The sequence below is a fragment of the Spermophilus citellus genome, assembly GCF_964194105.1.
Source record: "Spermophilus citellus genome assembly, chromosome: 18".
In the NCBI taxonomy this organism is placed as follows: Eukaryota; Metazoa; Chordata; class Mammalia; order Rodentia; family Sciuridae; genus Spermophilus; species Spermophilus citellus.
In genome coordinates, this window is record NC_138200.1 from 19,945,582 (window position 1) to 19,964,543 (window position 18,962).

At 37.4% G+C, this 18,962-nt stretch overlaps 1 protein-coding gene across 1 annotated transcript in view; it reads right to left on the bottom strand.

Moving 5' to 3' along the window:
- Positions 1 to 18,962, bottom strand: part of TDRD12 (tudor domain containing 12) — a 79,950-nt gene that overhangs the window by 46,786 nt on the left and 14,202 nt on the right. Inside the window, exons 6-11 of the mRNA XM_081273517.1 lie at positions 17,455 to 17,540; positions 9,515 to 9,704; positions 8,849 to 8,941; positions 7,070 to 7,167; positions 6,303 to 6,379; positions 2,862 to 2,942 (exon numbers count right to left, since the gene is read on the bottom strand). Of these exons, the coding sequence (XP_081129643.1) occupies positions 2,862 to 2,942; positions 6,303 to 6,379; positions 7,070 to 7,167; positions 8,849 to 8,941; positions 9,515 to 9,704; positions 17,455 to 17,540 (625 nt within the window). The remainder of the gene's footprint in view (positions 1 to 2,861; positions 2,943 to 6,302; positions 6,380 to 7,069; positions 7,168 to 8,848; positions 8,942 to 9,514; positions 9,705 to 17,454; positions 17,541 to 18,962) is intronic.

An 18,962-nucleotide genomic window follows, 5' to 3' on the forward strand; every position in this document is an offset into this window, starting at 1 on the left:
CGTCTTTCTCCCGCACAGTGACGCGGCGCACTGTGGTGATGCACTCCCTTCGCCGCCATCTTCCCCTCCCCCTCACTCACTCTCTCTTTAAAAAAAAAAAAAGTAAAAAATTTTTTCCCAAAGTGAGGAATATAGTACTAGAACACTTTATCATAAAAAATAGGAAAAAAAGAAAAACACTTGCAAATGAAAAATGTGATATTATAAATTTAAAAACCAACAAAATTATAGGAACAAAGACCCTATAAGTTTCCTGAGAGAAAAAGAAAGTCATATATAAATAAAAAATCAGAAAGCAATAAACTAGAAACTAGAAAATAAGGTAGAAATGCTTTCAAAAACTGATAACCAAAGTGTGAAAATAATCTAAAAGTATTTTTGCACTCTTGAAAAATTTCAATCTTTTTTGTTTCCCTCCTCAGGAAGCTATCAGAGGATATCCTTTACCAAAACAAGAAGTCAATCAAATAAGAGGAAAATGGAAAACCCAGAAGAAAGGAAGGAGACTCCATTCAAAAAGATTCAGTAATGTCAAGATGCTGGTGGCAATGGACACAGGATGTAGCAGGCATGGGCACGGGCACAGGCAGGAAATTCAGAGAGTTCTCCCAGAAGATGCAAGCTAAATTACTGAGAGTATGTTTGGAAAACAGAGGGGGATTCTGGAGATGAATCTATAAAGATATATAGAAAACTAAAGAAAGAAAAAAACAATAGACAATAATTTATTAATGTCAGAAAAACCAAGAATTTTTGCAAGAACAGAGAAGGAGCCACACTTGGCTCCTGTGAGGCTCCGCAGTATTTTCTACTCACAGACCACAGATGCTCATCTTATCAGAATCACAATGCAGAGGGGAGGGACCAAGTGTAGGATGATTAAGAGGGAAGAACCATGGGAATGATTAAACCATTCACAGGGCTTTAGCAGAGAGCTCTGGGCAGGAAGGACTCAACTGCCTGTGTACAGGGCTTTCAATTCAGGCTTTAATAAGAACTGGTGTTCAAACTCTTGACACAGAAACAATATTATAAAGAATTTATTTATTTAGAAGAACTTCCCATTTTAAATAAGCAATAGAAGAAAATAGGGAAATGTTAAAATGTTTATAGGAAGAGAACTGAAGAAAAAAGAACATATTTTATAGTAGTATGCAGATATGGAAAGATCAGAAGATAAAGAATGCAAAAGATGGGGCTGGGGTTATGGCTCAGCGGTAGAGCACTCATCTAGCACGTGCAAGGCCCTGGGTTCGATCCTCAGCACCACATAAAAATAAACAAACAAAATAAAGGTGTTAAAAAAAGAATGCAAAAGAAAAAAAGACAGCTACAAGCTTACATTTAAATATCAGAGATGACAGATGGCAAGCAGGCCACTACTCAACTCTCCTATACCTAGACTGGATATCTTAGTCACTCATAAAATACTGTCCCCAGCACATCTGACACAATGTCAAAATCCTCTTCACCAAAATGCTGCAGGGAACTACTACCAACCAAATGGACTTAGAACCAATCACTAGTAGAACTTGGAAACAGTTTAGAAATGATGTATTGGTCTAATCTAAGCTTGCAGTCATCTCCAGATGCTCTCAGAGGAGCAGGGTTGTTTCTCTTAAACACCTAAAAAATCTGCTATGTGGGTCCTGGTACTCTGGATGTGGACCCTGACACTCTCCCTGTTACCCAAGAAACCAGGATTCAAAAGGAGAAGAAGGTATACTACCCTGGAACAGGGAAGATAACCAAATCTGGGGTGAACTCTTCCTGAATTTCTGTAAGGTCTTTAAGGTGGTCCTTTAAAGATAAGTCAGGATGAATGGCAACATGCTAAAGTTACTGTGTCCCCTTTCCTAACTAATGTTATTATTAAGTTACATGATGCCTGCAAATCCCTACTTTATCACCCTTAAGGAAAAGATCTCTTTTCTAGGCTGCCTTCATTACTTGACCAAAAATAATGGACACACGGTTCACCAGGCTCTGAATGCCTGTTCCCTAAGCTCTGGAAACAGCATAGCCAACCCCAGGACTATTTGATCAGATCCTAGGAAGGATCACATGATCACCAGGTCAGTCTCTGGATTTCTAAGAAACTCACTGTCTTCTTTCTTCCTTGCCCTTTAACCTTGAGCCACTTCAAGGTTCCCTGGAACCATAGCAGACAGGATAACTAGTATACTTTCATCAGTGGATTCCAATAAGGGCCATTTAGCAGAATAAGAGAGAAGAATAAAACTTTTTAATACATAAATAAAAGGGAATGAGATATTTCAAGGTTAATTTACCAGCTAGTAATTTAAAATAAATGGATAATGAAAGGCTTTGGTTCCAAAGGAAGGAACCACTTATAACAGCAAAACATTCAGGCATTAATGGGAAGAAGGTTGTCAAATCAGATGCCTTAACAGCCATCCCCAGCTGTAAGTTCCATGACAGCCTTCAATGCCCTTGGCCCTGGGATACTATGAGGAGCTTGGACTGAGTAAGAAGCTGTGACAGGGCATTAGAGTGGCATCTGGGGAGCTGGGTGGCTGCAGGGCTGCTTGATCTATGCCCTCCTTCCAACCCCAGAGCAGCTAGTAAAAACAGCAAAATCCACCCACCTCTGAACTGTCTTAAATAAACTCTGTCACATTTGATACTCCAGAGTGGTTACAGTTATTTGGAATGTAAAACTGTTTAAACAGAAAGGGAAAAAAACTAACCTCAAAGCCTACAGAAGACTTACTGGTTATGTATTTTTTAACAGGAATGAAGTTTGAAATTAGAAATAAAATATGTAAATTCTTCCTGCTTATACTTTTCTTACAATTATTGCAATAAACAATTTGTATACACACGCCCCCAAATCTTACTTCACACAGCCATTCTTCTCATCATATTCTTTCTTCTCAGCCAATCTAAGTGGTTTCTCATTTGGCTTCTGACTTAAAGAACTAGAAATAAAAGGCATCAAAAAGTTTACTGAAATTTGTGAACCCAATTACTCCAACCCTAGAAATGACTTTATTTTATGACAAAAAAAATTTAAGAATTATCAGTGAGGAATCAGTTGATATACCAAAGTGAATTTCCGTAAGAACTTATGATTTTCATACCTGTGGCTTAGACCCATACTAATTATAATCAGAAATTCTGGATAGAAAAAAGCAATGGAAAAAAAAACTGAAAGTAAACAGAATCATGAGGAGTTTCATGGGCTTTTTCCTTCCTCTGTTTCCTTCCTCAGACCTCAGGGTGGCCTGAGACATGAAACTGTACAGCAAATACAGACATCAAAAATTTGAGAGAAGGGCTGGGGACATGGCTCAGTAGTAGAGCACCTGACTGCCTCCTTCAGGCCCTGGGTGCAATCCCTAGCATGGAAAAAAAAAAAATCTGAGAGAGGCTCCCTTTCCAGAGAGAACTGGGATTGTTTTTCTTTTTTCCCTGTTTCTCTCCTGTTTGCCCCAAGGCCAGCTCCACCTTGGAGCTAGCAGCACAGTCCCTACAACCTCAAAAGAAAACCTATCCCTACATCCAGAAAAACTGGGAAACTAGACCCTATAGTCCAAACAATGTGTGAGGAAATCTACTGTTTTCCTCCATTATTTCTATTGCCATTTTGCTCCCAAAGTGGCCCAAGCACAGACTGCATAGCAGTTTCTCCAAGAGGAACTGTCTGTCTGGCCACAGAGACAGGAAAGGAGCACCTGGATCTGGTAAGCAGGAGAGAAACAGAGGGGGATCACCTATTGTAGACTGTGACCTAACAGGAATCTCAAGGTCACCCTAGGTTAAACACCTGCAGAACAGCCCCAAAGCAGCACACCAAAGGCTTGGAAATTGATAGACGCTGTAGCCATCCTTGGCAAGTGAGACTAAGCCTGAGTCATGAACCTAACCAAATCATTGCTGCCTGCTTAACATAAAAACAAGAATGCACTTTCTCCAGTGGGTTTTAACAGAACCAGAGTCTCATAGCATGTTATTCAAAATATCCATAATACAAACCAAAATTATTCAACACATGAAGAACCAGGAAAATCAGATCAATTGTAAAGGAAAAAAAAAGAATCAATAGGTGCTAACCCCAAGATGGTTCAGAAGTGGGAATTATCAAAGAGTTTAACACAGCTATCATAATATGGTGCATAAAAAAAGTTTAGCATTCTTGAGTGGAAAAACAGAAAGCAGAGAAAAATGAACTACAAAAAAATTTAAAAATGAAAAATATACCAAATAAAACATTCACAGAATGAGTTCAACAATAGAATGGAGATGACAGAAGAGAAAGATTAGTAGAACTGCTAATTTGAAAAGTGGCAAGAAAAAAAGGTTGAAAAATGAAGCACTTCAGAGGCCTTTTGAACAATTATCAAAATTTTGAATTTTTTTTAAAAATCAGGACCTCAAAAGGAAAAGAGAGAAAACTGTTGCAGAAAAAAAAACTGTAATAAAAGTGAATATTTCCTGCTATAGTTTGAATATTCTTGTCTCTTCCAAATTTCATGTTGAAACTCAGTGCCCATTGCAATTATACTGGGAGGTGACGCCTCTAGGGAGATGTGTAGGCCACAAGGGCTCTGCCCTCGATGGGTTAATGCCATAATGCCACTACAAAAAGTACTGGTGGGAGTGAGTTCTCTCTCTTTTGCTCTTCTGCCATGCGAGGAACAGTATTTCTCCCTGCCAGAAGACAGGCATTCAAGGTGCCATCTTGGAAGCCGAGATCAGGCACTAACCACAGTACAAAAGTACCAGTGCCTTGATCTTGGATTTCCCAACCTCCAGAACTGTGAAAACCAAATGGCTATTCTTTATAAATTACTTAGTTTGTGGTACTTTGTTATAGTTATACAAAATTGATTAAATTTGATGAAAAATAGAAAATTACAAGCACTATTATAAATCCCAAGCATAAGAAACATGAGAAAAAGAACACCAAAGCATATAACCATCAAATTGTTCAAACCAGTAATAATGAAAAATCTTAAGAGCAGAAAAAACACTGCAAACAGAGGAACAACAACAAAAAAAGATGACAGCAGATTTTGCATCAGTGCAACACTACCTTCAAAAATACATAGAGAAAAACAGTGTCAAATACTGTCAACCTAGAATTCATTCTATACCTAGCAAAAAATAAATAAAAAATAAAGCAGCAGCAGCAGCTAAGGGCTAGGAATACAGTTCAGTTGCAGAGTGCTCTGCTATTAATCTACAGTGTGCACAGATGCAAACACACACACACACACACAAATAATTTTTCAGACATAAAACCTGAAGAGTTCATCACCACCAGACGTGTAATAAAAAAAAATGTTAATAAAAGCCTTTTCAAGTAAAAAGAGTGGTATCAGATGGAAACATGGATCAACACAAAAACTGAAGAGCACCAAGGTAACTACAGAGGCAAATATATGTTACTTTTCTTATTATTTAAACCTCTCTAAAAGAAAACTGTTTGAAGTGATAACATTGTAGCATTTATAACACTAATAAAACACACGAAAATCATAGCATAAAGTCTAAGTGGGGGGAAATGGAAGTATACTATTTTAAGCTTTTATACTGCACATAAAAAGCATATGACATCATTTCTGTGATGTCATTAATGTCACTGGTGCATCTTGATGAGGATGGTGTTATAGTCAAAGAAGACTGCAAACCATTCTGCTTTCTATCAACTTGTAACCAACCAAGCACTGCTGCCATCTGGCCCACATTTGCTCCTCCTTCACATCACACCCACTCTGTGCCAAACTTCTCTGGACCTGCCTTACAAAACCACCTCTGTCCAACAAGGTAACAAGGGGATTCTAGAGTCAGTTTTCAGTGCTGTGCTACTAACCAATTGTCGCAAGATTTTTTTCTTTAAATTAATATGTTCAATAAAAAATTTTCTGGGCCACGCTTTTTGGAAAGAATACTTTCGTGTCATGAGAACACTGTACAATTTGGCCTCTGTGTCCATAGGTTCTTCATCTGTGTTCAACCAACCACAGATTGAAAATATTTGGGAAAAAAACAAATGAGTCTGTACTAAACATATACAGGCTTTTTCCCCCCTGGCATTATTACCTAAGCAATAAGTACAGCAACTATTTACATAGCATTTATATTGCATTAGGTATTATAAGTAATTTATAGATGATTTCAAGCATAAAGGAGGATGTGCATAAGTTACATGCAAATACTAATATATATAGTAATTGTGGCATGTCAGATTTTGGTATCCTTGGGGGTCTTGGAATCAATCCCCCAAGAATATTAAGGGATGACTACATAAGACTATATATATTTTCAAATCATACCTGGCTGTTGGGATATCTGGATCAGCATATATGGTTATGCCTCTTTTCGTTGGCCAGCATGCTGAAGATTCCACACACTGTAAAAAAATTTCAGAAAAAATATGTATGCTTAACAAGATATATATTCTTTGGGGACAAAAATTTAAACACCACTCCAGTCAATTTCTTGCACACACAAGACACAGAGAGACAAAAACCTATAAAGTTTGATGATTATGCCATCACTATAATCACTAGATTAATAGGCTCAGAACTGGGGTTGCAGCTCACCGGTAGAGTGCTTGCCTAGCATGTGCGAGGCCCTGGGTTCGATCCTCAGCACCACATAAAAATACAATAATGGTATTGTGTCCAACTACAACTAAAAAATAAATATAAAAAATTTAAAAAATAAATAAAAGGTCCAAATGGCAGGTAGCTGGCATTTCAGATAATCAGTGTTTAAAATGCCCTGCAATTACTTTCACCTGTCTCGGTCAAAGGACTGGAAGGTAAGTTAGAATCCCAAATTTTCATACCCTTGTTCAAATGAGAAGAAATACCCAATTTTAGAAATGGCATTAATTATCAAGGACAAGAGTTTGACAAGAAGGGAGGTGGATGGAGTTCCCTTGTTTTTTCAAAATAAGTAAACATGCAAACTGTATTTTTTTCATGAATAAAACTATTAGTCAATTTTTTTAAAAAGAAAACACATTTTGGTTTCTAATAGGATATTACTAACATTACATGAAGTTTACATTAAATGAGAATTTTTAAAATACAACCTTATTTACATCTTTTAAAGAGATGCACTGCTGCTTCTTTTCGGATTTCTTTTTAGGTGAGTCTCTCATAGAATCCCTATTATATTTTTCAGCTCTATCTGAAAAATAAAAACAGCGATACAAAGCTACCTTGAAAAATGCTGATAGGAAACAAATGGCAAAAATCTTAATACATGAAATTATTATGGAATGGGGGTTTATATTAAACTTTATTTAAAGGGATTAAATTTTAAAATTTTGTTTCAGCCTTTATTATTGTTTTCAAAGTTCTAAAAATTCCCACACCAGCTTATAAGACTAAAACACAATTTATTTTCCCAAGTTGGTCATTTTTATTTACCAAAGGCGGCCACAATTACTGTCCAACAATCTGGGATTACTGAAAGCAATAAAAACTAGGTGAAACTGTGCAACGGCAAAACACAAGGATGCGAACACTTGGTACTTTTCCTGCTGTAAGGGAATTAGAAGGAACACCATGGAAAGATATATTCCCATGGTGACAGGACTGCTTTCAGCAGTAACTCTCATCTGAGGACCCTACAGGAGGCCACACATGTGAGAGCTGCCACACCAGGCACTGTGCCAAGGGCACTCCATACCTGCACAGCCCACCTGACCAACTCCGGGCAGGATGGGAGTGAGGCCTCCCCACACCCCAGAGAGAGATGGGACACACTCTTGACGGTTTCACAGCAGATCCCATTTACTTAAACATGCTATGCTGGATTATTTGACCTGGAAAGAAGTTGAGCCATAGGGAAAAACACTACAAAGAGGTATATGCAGGAGGATCCTGTTCCTGTAAAATAAAAATTAATCCATACATTTACATCTAGAGAACTGTGGAAAGACAGACTCTTAAAATTTTAATAAGTAGGTAGTGAGGTGGCAAGTTTTTACAATTTTGGTTATCTGTATTCTTCCATGATGAATAATATCACCCATGTGAAAATAATATTAAATGTAGGGAACATCTTAGCTGATTAAAGCTTTGGTTCATTTTAACATACTATGGATGCATGTGAAATGTCACATCCACAGGTAAACACACCCAGTGCAGGAGGGAAGTGGTAAGGAACGACCACAGGGGTGAACCAGCATCACAGGCTGACAGACTTCACCCTTTGAATAATTCCAAATCATTAAACATTTCTGAGATATGGGATTAAAGACTGAGTATATCTCCCTCATAAGTACAACTTCCTTATTTTTCTGCATCCTACTGCTCAAAATAAAAGTCAATCATAAAAGTATGGTATACTCTGAGGACAAATAATAATCACTGGTATTTTTCAGGGTTAGAAAATATCAGTCTTCCAGATGGACAAATGCCTACTGTTTCTTTTTTTATTTTCTGAGACAGTGTCTTGCTATGTTTCTCAGGCTGGCTTTGAGCTCCTAGGTTCAAGTGATCCTCTTGCCTCAGCCTCCCAAGTAGCTGAAACTATAGGTTTGAGCCACAGAGCCCAGCTCACAAGGGTCTGTGATGTTCTTTATGTTACAGTAAACTTTCTAAGTGTGGACTGCAGGTCAAGTAATCACTGTCAGCATCTATATCACAAATTGGTTCCATTAAATTATAAAAAAAAAAAAAGAGACCAGAGTCCTTCTAAACAACCCTTTTAATCTTTAGTTAGTTAAAGACTGGGGGTATAGCTCAGTGGTAGAACATTGGGAGGCCCCAAAGCTGGGTTTGAGTTGTTTAATCCTCAGTCCCCCCCAAAAAAGGATATTATTTTATGTTGATTATGAAATATACCAAACTGGCGGACTCACCCAGTATTGTAGCAGTTGACTGTAGGTCACTGACAACACCCTTGCACCAGGTATGCTGGAGAGATTGTGCCAGAAAATCTAAATCATGTGACTCTAAAAGAATAAATTTCAAAATTAAGGCATGAAATAAAATGTAAAGTAAAGTGCAGATTCCTTGTTCTACCACAACTGCTCTTGCTTTTGCTGTATGGTCATAGGACACCTAACAAGGAAGCAGCAACATGTGAGGGTACTAAAATCTGACAGCAGAGAGGAACATTTAAAAGCACTTCCACAGTTCACCACTAACTCTTCTCATATTTTACTGCTAAGGACCATTTTACAATTAATAATTCTTTTTAAAACTGTCTAAAACAATGAATATTCAAAACGTTATTTTAACTACAAATTTAATCTTTAAACTACAAATATCTGGACTTCTGAAAATGTGACTTATTAAGAAATTGAAAATGGTTTCTTCCTGGTTTCATGAAAACAAATTATAGCAGCTTTAGGACCACAAAATCTGTCACAGGATTGTCCCAACATTAAATTTCAATTATTAAACACAGAGTCCAAGTCTCTGCCTACACACAGGGAAAAATCTGTACTACAACTTATGGCAACACACTAAGACTATAAATAAAGCAATTTAAAAGAAATACATATAAATGTGAATGCACTCACTTTTCATTCCTTGAAAATCTTTTCCTTGCAATAGCATTGGCCAAAGAGTAAGGGCTGGATTGAGTTTACTGGAGAAAGAAGCTGACTTTATATCCAACCTTGGTTTCTCTAAAGCATCAAGGTTTTTCTTCTCTGTGGGAGATACATAGCAAGCGAAGTTCTTTGCAACCAGATCATCGTTCACACAAACCTGTAAAATTAAAACATTTTATGGATAGTAAGACAAGTATAGTTAAGTGAATGTAAAGAAACTATTCCAGCCTTAATCCTAAATTTGGTTTCAGAAAAAAATGTTTTACAGAACATAATTTGATCTATTTGTATGATTTCTGCTCTATAATGGTGAAGTAAATACTTCTTGCCAACCTTCCTGATGAGAATACAGCAGGAATATGTATGGAATACAAAAACAGCACAAAGAAATAAAGAGCCAACACAACCTGGCCCAGCAAAAATCTGGTGGCATGACACTAACCATAAAAGGAAAATTGATAAAATTAGGTTTTACCAAAATGTAAAACTTCTACTCTTAAAGAATGATAAAGGACTGCAAATTGATGCAACCACTCTGGAAAGCAGTATGGAGGTTCCTCAGAAAATTTGGAATGGAACCACCAAGTTATCTCTTAATCTAGTTATCTCACTCCTTCATATATACCCAAAGGACTTAAAATCAGCATACTACAGTGACACAGCCACACCAATGTTTACAGCAGCACAATTCACAACAGGTAAGCTATGGAACCATGGAACCAATGTAGGTGCCTTTCAACAGGTGAATAGATAAAGAAAATGTGGTATGTAGACATAATGGAATATTACTCGGGCCTTAAAAATAATGGCTTTATAATGACATTTGTCAGTAAACAGATGAAACTAGAGGCTATATGCTAAGTAAAATAAGTTAGAGGCTATTATGCTAAGTGAAATAGGCCAATCCCCAAAACACAAAAGTCAATTGTTTTCTCTGATATGTGGATTCTAATACACAACACAGGGGAGAGGGGAAGAATAGAAGTTCAGTAGATTAGACAAAAAGGAATGAAGGGAAGGGAGAGGAGACAGTAATAGAAAAGACAGTGGAATAAATCTGACTTCTTTTGTACACATATAAATACACCACAGTGACTCTCCACACCATGGAGAACCAAAAGACTAGGGTGCTAATTAGAATAATATGTATTCCATGTTTGCAGAAATATGTCAAAATATACTGTACTAGGGGCTGGGGATGTGGCTCAAGCGGTAGCGCGATCGCCTGGCATGCGTGCGACCCGGGTTCGATTCTCAGCACCACATACAAAGATGTTGTGTCCGCCAATAACTAAAAAATAAATATTAAAATTCTCTCTCTTTCTCTCTCTCCCTCTCTCACTCTCTCTTTAAAAAAAATATACTGTACTATCATATATAACTAAAAAGAATGACAAAATAAAAATATTTTTAAAACAGGTATCTGAATAGACAAACAGAACAAAGAATTCTCAAAACTCCATGAAAAGAAAATAACCAAGTTAAAAAAACCAGGCAAAATATCTTAATAAATACTTCATCAAAAATGATGCATGGCAGACTTCAAACTATACTACAGAGCAATAGTAACAAAAACAGCATGGTACTGGTACCAAAACAGGCGGGTGGACCAATGGTACAGAATAGAGGACACAAAGACTAATCCACAAAGTTACAACTATCTTATATTTGATAAAGGGGCTAAAAGCATGCAATGGAGGAAGGATAGCATCTTCAACAAATGGTGTTGGGAAAACTGGAAATCCATATGCAACAAAATGAAACTGAATTCCCTCTTCTCGCCATGCACAAAAGTTAACTCAAAATGGATCAAGGAGCTTGATATCAAATCAGAGACTCTGCGTCTGATAGAAGAAAAAGTTGGCTCCGATCTACATATTGTGGGGTCGGGCTCCAAATTCCTTAATAGGACACCCATAGCTCAAGAGTTAATAACAAGAATCAACAAATGGGACTTACTTAAACTAAAAAGTTTTTTCTCAGCAAGAGAAACAATAAGAGAGGTAAATAGGGAGCCTACATCCTGGGAACAAATTTTTACTCCTCACACTTCAGATAGAGCCCTAATATCCAGAGTATACAAAGAACTCAAAAAATTAGACAATAAGATAACAAATAACCCAATCAACAAATGGGCCAAGGACCTGAACAGACACTTCTCAGAGGAGGACATACAATCAATCAACAAGTACATGAAAAAATGCTCACCATCTCTGGCAGTCAGAGAAATGCAAATCAAAACCACCCTAAGATACCATCTCACTCCAGTAAGATTGGCAGCCATTATGAAGTCAAACAACAACAAGTGCTGGCGAGGATGTGGGGAAAAGGGTACACTTGTACATTGCTGGTGGGACTGCAAATTGGTGCGGCCAATTTGGAAAGCAGTATGGAGATTTCTTGGAAAGCTGGGAATGGAAGCACCATTTGACCCAGCTATTCCCCTTCTCAGTCTATTCCCTAAAGACCTAAAAAGAGCATGCTACAGGGACACTGCTACATCGATGTTCATAGCAGCACAATTCACAATAGCAAGACTGTGGAACCAACCTAGATGCCCTTCAATAGACAAATGGATAAAAAAAATGTGGCATTTATACACAATGGAGTTTTACTCTGCATTAAAAAATGACAAAATCATAGAATTTGCAGGGAAATGGATGCCATTAGAGCAGATTATGCTAAGTGAAGCTAGCCAATCCCTAAAAAACAAACGCCAAATGTCTTCTTTGATATAAGGAGAGTAACTAAGAACAGAGTAGGGACGAAGAGCATGAGAAGAAGATTAACATTAAACAAGGATGAGAGGTGGGAGGGAAAGGGAGAGAGAAGGGAAATTGCATGGAAATGGAAGGAGACCCTCAGGGGTATACAAAATTACATACAAGAGGAAGTGAGGGGAAAGGGAAAAAAATACAAGGGGGAGAAATGAATTACAGTAGAGGGGGTAGAGAGAGAAGAGGGGAGGGGAGGGGAGGGGGGATAGTAGAGGATAGGAAAGGCAGCAGAATACAACAGACACTAGTATGGCAATATGTAAATCAATGGATGTGTAACCAATGTGATTCTGCAATCTGTATACGGGGTAAAAATGGGAGTTGTTCATAACCCATGTGAATCAAAGTATGAAATATGATATATCAAGAACTATGTAATGTTTTGAACAACCAATAATAAAAATTTAAAAAAAAACCAAAGTAATAAATATAAAAAAAAATGATGCATGGATTGCAAATAAGCATATGAAGCCAGGCATAGTGGAGTTATAATCCCAGCGACTTGTGAAGCTAATGCAGCAGAATCAAGAGTCATGGTCACAGGCATTACACCAGAGACTAACTAGAAGAAAAAGGCCCAAATCTCTTATCATGTCAGCTTAGGAACCAAACTCCTCAACAAGACTCTGAAAGAATGAGAAGTAAAAAATCAAGAATCAATAAATGGGGGCTGGGGATGTGGCTCAAGCGGTAGCGCACTCGCCTGGCATGCGTGCAACCCGGGTTCAATCCTCAGCACCACATACCAACAAAGATGTTGTGTCCGCCGAGAACTAAAAAATAAATATTAAAAATTCTCTCTCTCTCTCTCCTCTCTCACTCTCTCTTTTAAAAAAAAAGAATCAATAAATGGGATTGTATCAAAGTAAAAAACTTTTTCAGTACAAAGAAAACTATCAAGAACATGAAGAGAGAGCCTGAAGAATGGGAAAAAATCTTTGCCAACTACACCTCAGATACAGCATTAATCTCCAGGATATATAAAGAACTCAAAAAACTTAACACCAAAACCACAAATAATCCAATCAATAAATGGGCAAAGGAACTGAACAGACACTTCACAGAACAAGAAATATGAATGGTCAACATATGAAAAAATGTTCAACATCACTAGCAATTAGAGAAATGCAAATTAAAACTACATTTAGATTTCATCTCACTCTAGTCAGAATGGCAATTATCAAGAATACAAGTAACAACATATGCTGGCAAGGTTGTGTGGGGGGAGGAAGGTATATTCATACATTGCTGATGGGACTACAAATTGTTGCAACCACTCAGGAAAGCTGTATGGAGATTCCTCAGAAAACTTGGAATTGAACCACTATTTGACCCAGTTATCCCACTCCTCAGCATATATTCAAAGGACTTAAAATCAACTTACTATAGTGATTTGGCCACATCATTGTTCATAGCAGCGTAATTTCAATAGCTAAGCTGTGGAACTAACCTAGGTACCCTTATGTAGACAAATGGATAAAGAAAATGTGGTATATATACATAATGAAATATTATTCAGCCATAAAGAAGAATGAAATTATGGCATTTGCCAGTAAATGAATGGAGATGGAGAATATCACACTAAGTAAAATAAGCCAATCCCAAAAATCAAAGGCCAAATGTTCTCCCTGATGTGCATACAGATGCTGACTCACAATGGGTGGGGTGGGGGGTGGAGAGGAGAGGTTCACTGTATTGGATAGGGTAGAGGGGGTAAATGAAAATGGGAAAGATGTAGAATGAATTGGACATAATTTTCCTATGTTCATATATGACTACACAACCAATGTAACTCCACATCATGTACAATCACAAAAATGGGAAGTTATACTCCATGTATGTAATGATATATCAAAATACATTCTACTGTCATGTATAACTAAAAAGAATAATTTTTTTTTTAAAAGAGTCAAGGTAAGCCTTAGCAACTAGCAAGACCCTATCACAAAATTTAAAAAACTAAAAGGGCTAGGGATATAGCTCAGTGGTAAAGACTGCCTGTGTTCACTTCCCAGTTCAAAAATATATATAGTAAGTAAGTAAATACATAAAATAGGCACATAAAAGCAACATCAGTCATTTGGCAAATGCTAATTTAAGCCACAATAATATACTATTAGAATAGCCACAGTATCAAGGAGGACATAAAGAAAGTGAAGTGTTATACACTGCTGATGGAATATAAAATGGTAAATGACTGTGGAAAACATCTATAATATTATATTCCAAAACTGGCCATAACTCACATGTCCATCAACAAGAGAATGGATGTACACACCATTGTTAGTTGTGTAAGAGAAGAGTTCTTGACCATAGAAGGAACAAACTATTGATACATCCAGCAACATGGATGTCTCTTAAAATAATTTTGCTCAATTAAAGAAGCCAGGCCAAAAAAGAACACCCTGGGTCATATCCCTGTACTTTATCTAGAAAAGGACTGTTGGCCTTAACCGTTTTCTGGCCTCATGCACCACATGGACCTTCCTGCCGTCTGCACTTTATCATCTTGAAGTAAGAGCAAGTCATCATCATATACAACCTACATGATGAGAAAGAGAGACTTTTGAAAAGCAAGAGGAAAGCAAGTCAAAAGAGAATTTATTTTAGAAAAGATGATTTACAAGACAGGTCCTAGAACCAACAATTTTTTACCAACAATTTTACTATTTTACCATAATAATTTTACTATAAGCAATGAAAAGTCATAGGTAAAACCAACCAGAGTGTAAGAACCACAAATGCAATATAGACAGTTAAAAAAAAAAAAGAACCTTTTTACAAAAGAATAATACAATCACAATGAAGAGTGAGGGAAAGAAAAACACTAACCCAAGCAACTGTGAAAACAATTGCTTGACTGTTCAAAGTAAGACAAGAGACAAATTTCCTTTTCACAAGCATGTGTGTGTTAGCAATTCTGAAACAGGATTGATCATGTAAGTATACTGTGGCTAACGAGAGTAGGTTTTTTACTGTTGGAATAAGATTAGGACAAACCGTGTAGCTGCAGGATTGAAACTACAGGGATCGGGGCTGTTGACACATGTACAGATGATAGACTTCAGAAAAATCTAGATCGTGTGAATGCATAAGTTAGTTATCTGAAGATATCTCATAACACTTTGTGCTGAGAGGATATACAATCAATGATACCCCAGGAACAGCAAGCACACCTAGTGCCCTTATCTTTAAATCTAACTATGGTTCATTAATAAAAGAAACCAGCACTTCTTGGCAAAGTGGTTGATTTGTGGAAAATGACAAAATAATCCTGGAGCATTCTGTGACATGGGAAAGACAACAGTGTTCAAACAACGATGAGTATATTGAAAGGACACATGAACCACTCTGAATAAACTACTAATGGCCAAAATCTGAGGTAATCTGAGCAAGACAATAATGACAGAAATGGTTATTATCCCTCAAACAAGTAACCAAAAATCCATACTAATATAAATTCAATGACTTAATAAATGGTGGAGGAAGGATGATTCTTTATATAATATATAATTCTAATTAAAAATGCAGAAGACAAAAATATTGTAGAATATGCGGAAGACAAAAATATTGCCTATTTCAACAGGCAACCACCACAGTAATAACTTTTACAGACAAGAAGCATTGATGAACATTTGCACAGTCTCAAAAAAACTCCCTATAAAATAATTATTAAGGGCTGGGGATGTGGCTCAAGCAGTAGCACCCTTGCCTGGCATGCGCGGGGCGCTGAGTTCGATCCTCAGCACCACATAAAAAAATAAAATAAAGATGTTGTGTCCACCGAAAACTAAAAAATAAATATTTAAAAATTCTCTCTTTCTAAAAAAAATAATAATTATTAATATCAAAAGAAAAAAACCCAGTAACACTATATGGGGAAGACCTGTACAACACTACATTACCACATGATTGACATGAACTAATCACAAGCAATTAGACATGTTAACAGTACAAACCCCACAACGATGCACTGAGACCTGCACAATATTGCTTCCGTGGCATTACTGCAAAAAACACTCAACTTCAACCTAATCATGAGAAAACATCAGGCAAAACCAACTTAAGTGACATTCTGGAAAACAACTGGCCAATACTTTTTAAGTATCAAGGTCACAAAAGGTGAGGAAAGACTGAGGAACTGTCCGACTAGAGGAGACTAAGAAGACATGACCACTAGATGCAACTCAGGTCCTGAATCAGCTCCTAGACCAGAAAAAGAAAATAAGTAGGAAAACTGGCAGCATTCAAATAATTTGAGAATTTGTTAAACAGTATTTTATCAATGTTAACTTTCTGGTTTTAATAACTATGATTCTACACAATCTTAACATGGTGTGAATGCATAATCTGCAGATATTTCATAAAAGGGAAATCTGGGAAAAGTATATACAATAATCACATTATTTTTGCATCTCTTCTGTGAGTGAAGTGTTTCATTCATATATATATACATACATACACATACACACACACACACACACACACACACACACACACACACACACACATATATATTTAATCTCTAGGTGGAGCCTCAGTATAACTCAGTGATACAGTGGGTGCTTAGCATGTGCAAGGCCCTGGGTTCAATCCCTAGCAACCCCCATCCCTGGGTAGGCTGCCCTCTGTTGGTTCTGGGCAACCCTAGATCTATGCCCTTCACCCACTTTCCCAAGGTGAACAGCTACACCTTGTGGTGCCCTTCAGAAAAGGCAGCCAGCCAAAAATGTAGCAGCAAATACTTAGGAAAGGGAGGGTGCAGGTCTCACAGGTCACATCCACTTTCTTTTTCTACATATGGTATCTGAGTTCTTAACAATGAGCACCTATTACAATGAGAAAATCAGGGGAGGGGATAATGATCCTTAGGAATTATTTATAATAATCATATCCCTGAGATAACACATTTCATACTCATCATCACAGTAATAATTTCTTGTCCATTACTAAATGAGATATTGCTCTGATGAATTGCTCAAGTAATTTTTCAAAGTAATCAAAAAAGGAAACATAGTCCTATTTAACTTCTCATTTAAGCCAGACCTTGAAACATTCAGATAACTTCTATGCTGTGTGAATTACATTTTTCCTTGATAAAATATTTGAAAACACAAATCTTTCACTTACTTTTTCATTTTTTATTGTTACATAAAGGTAGACCTCAAAAGTATCTTCTTCCACGGCACATAATTTGGCTTCCACCTGGGTAGTTGCTAAACAGCATAAGTAAGAGCACAAATAAGCTGATGAGCAAAGTACACTTGATACGATCATGACTATTTCTTCTTAGGTTCTTTGATGGTTAGTCACTGCTGACCAATAGCCAGCAGCTTCCTCAAGCAGGGTAGGTTCCTTGAGCACAAGGCAGCAGGGTGAGCGAGCCATGGAAAAGGCTCTCCTGACTGTAGAGTGAGCCACATATTCTCTGTCCACATCAACAGTGTCCCCCTGCCACTTTATGAATACAAGTGAATACTTCTCCAGTAAGTACACTTCTCAGTCCTTCTCTCTCACTGACTCCCACATCCAAATTTCTAGTCATAAACTTTCCTCCAAGTACCTCTTATCTCCTCCAAACACCCCATAAACTGAACTTCTTGGCTACTCTATCACAGTCTTGAGAACCCAACAGGAGCTCAATTTATGGGTACTTATCATGAACTGTGTTAAGTCCTTTATACACCTGGTTTCATTCGATTTTTATCACAACCCTTTTTTTTTTTCAATCATTTTTCAGGTAAGGAGACAGGTTTAGAGAAAATTAAGTAACTTGCCCAAGGCTACATACACAGAAGGGGATGGGCAGAATTCAACCCCAGGGGGTTTACATCTCCAAAACCATACTCTCTTAGCATCCCCCATAATGGGCTCACAAGAGCCCAAATCCCAAACCTAGTGACAACCACCCCAACCTCCTACTTCTCCCAGTTTCAAAGCATCTGGCTTTTCCTTTTTTCAAACAAAGGGGCAGCACAGGAGAGCCAGGACCCAACTACATTCCAGGCAGCACCCTAGGCAGGTCATACCTACTAGTTCTTTAGTACAGCCCTAAGAGGGAGGCACAGACATGGGCCCCTAAAAGTCAGGACAGTTGCCATAAAAGAGGTTAATTTTACAACCACTCAAATAAAATAACACAGTAAAAAGTAAATATATTTTATATATCTTAAATTAGCAATAATGATTTTTACATAATAAATATCCTTTGCTCACTAAAAAAGGGTAGGTTTTTAATTGTTAGTTCAATAAAATTCATATAAATTTATTCTACAGCCCTGCAGTTTTTAAGTTTATTTTTTTTTAAAGAGAGAGTGAGAGAGGAGAGAGAGAGAATTTTTTAATATTTATTTTTTAGTTCTCGACGGACACAACATCTTTGTTTGTATGTGGTGCTGAGGATCGAACCCGGGCCGCATGCATGCCAGGCGAGTGCGCTACCGCTTGAGCCACATCCCCAGCCCAGTTTTTAAGTTTATTGTGTAGGGGGTTCATCTACAGAAACAGCCACTTTCTATTTCAGCTGTTAATTATTGGCATCAGCATCCACCCCACAAAGTTTCGGGGGTATAGTCACTGTGACACTGATGTGAAAGAAGCTCCCATGTGCCAGCTAAGCAGACACAGGTCAAAACCCC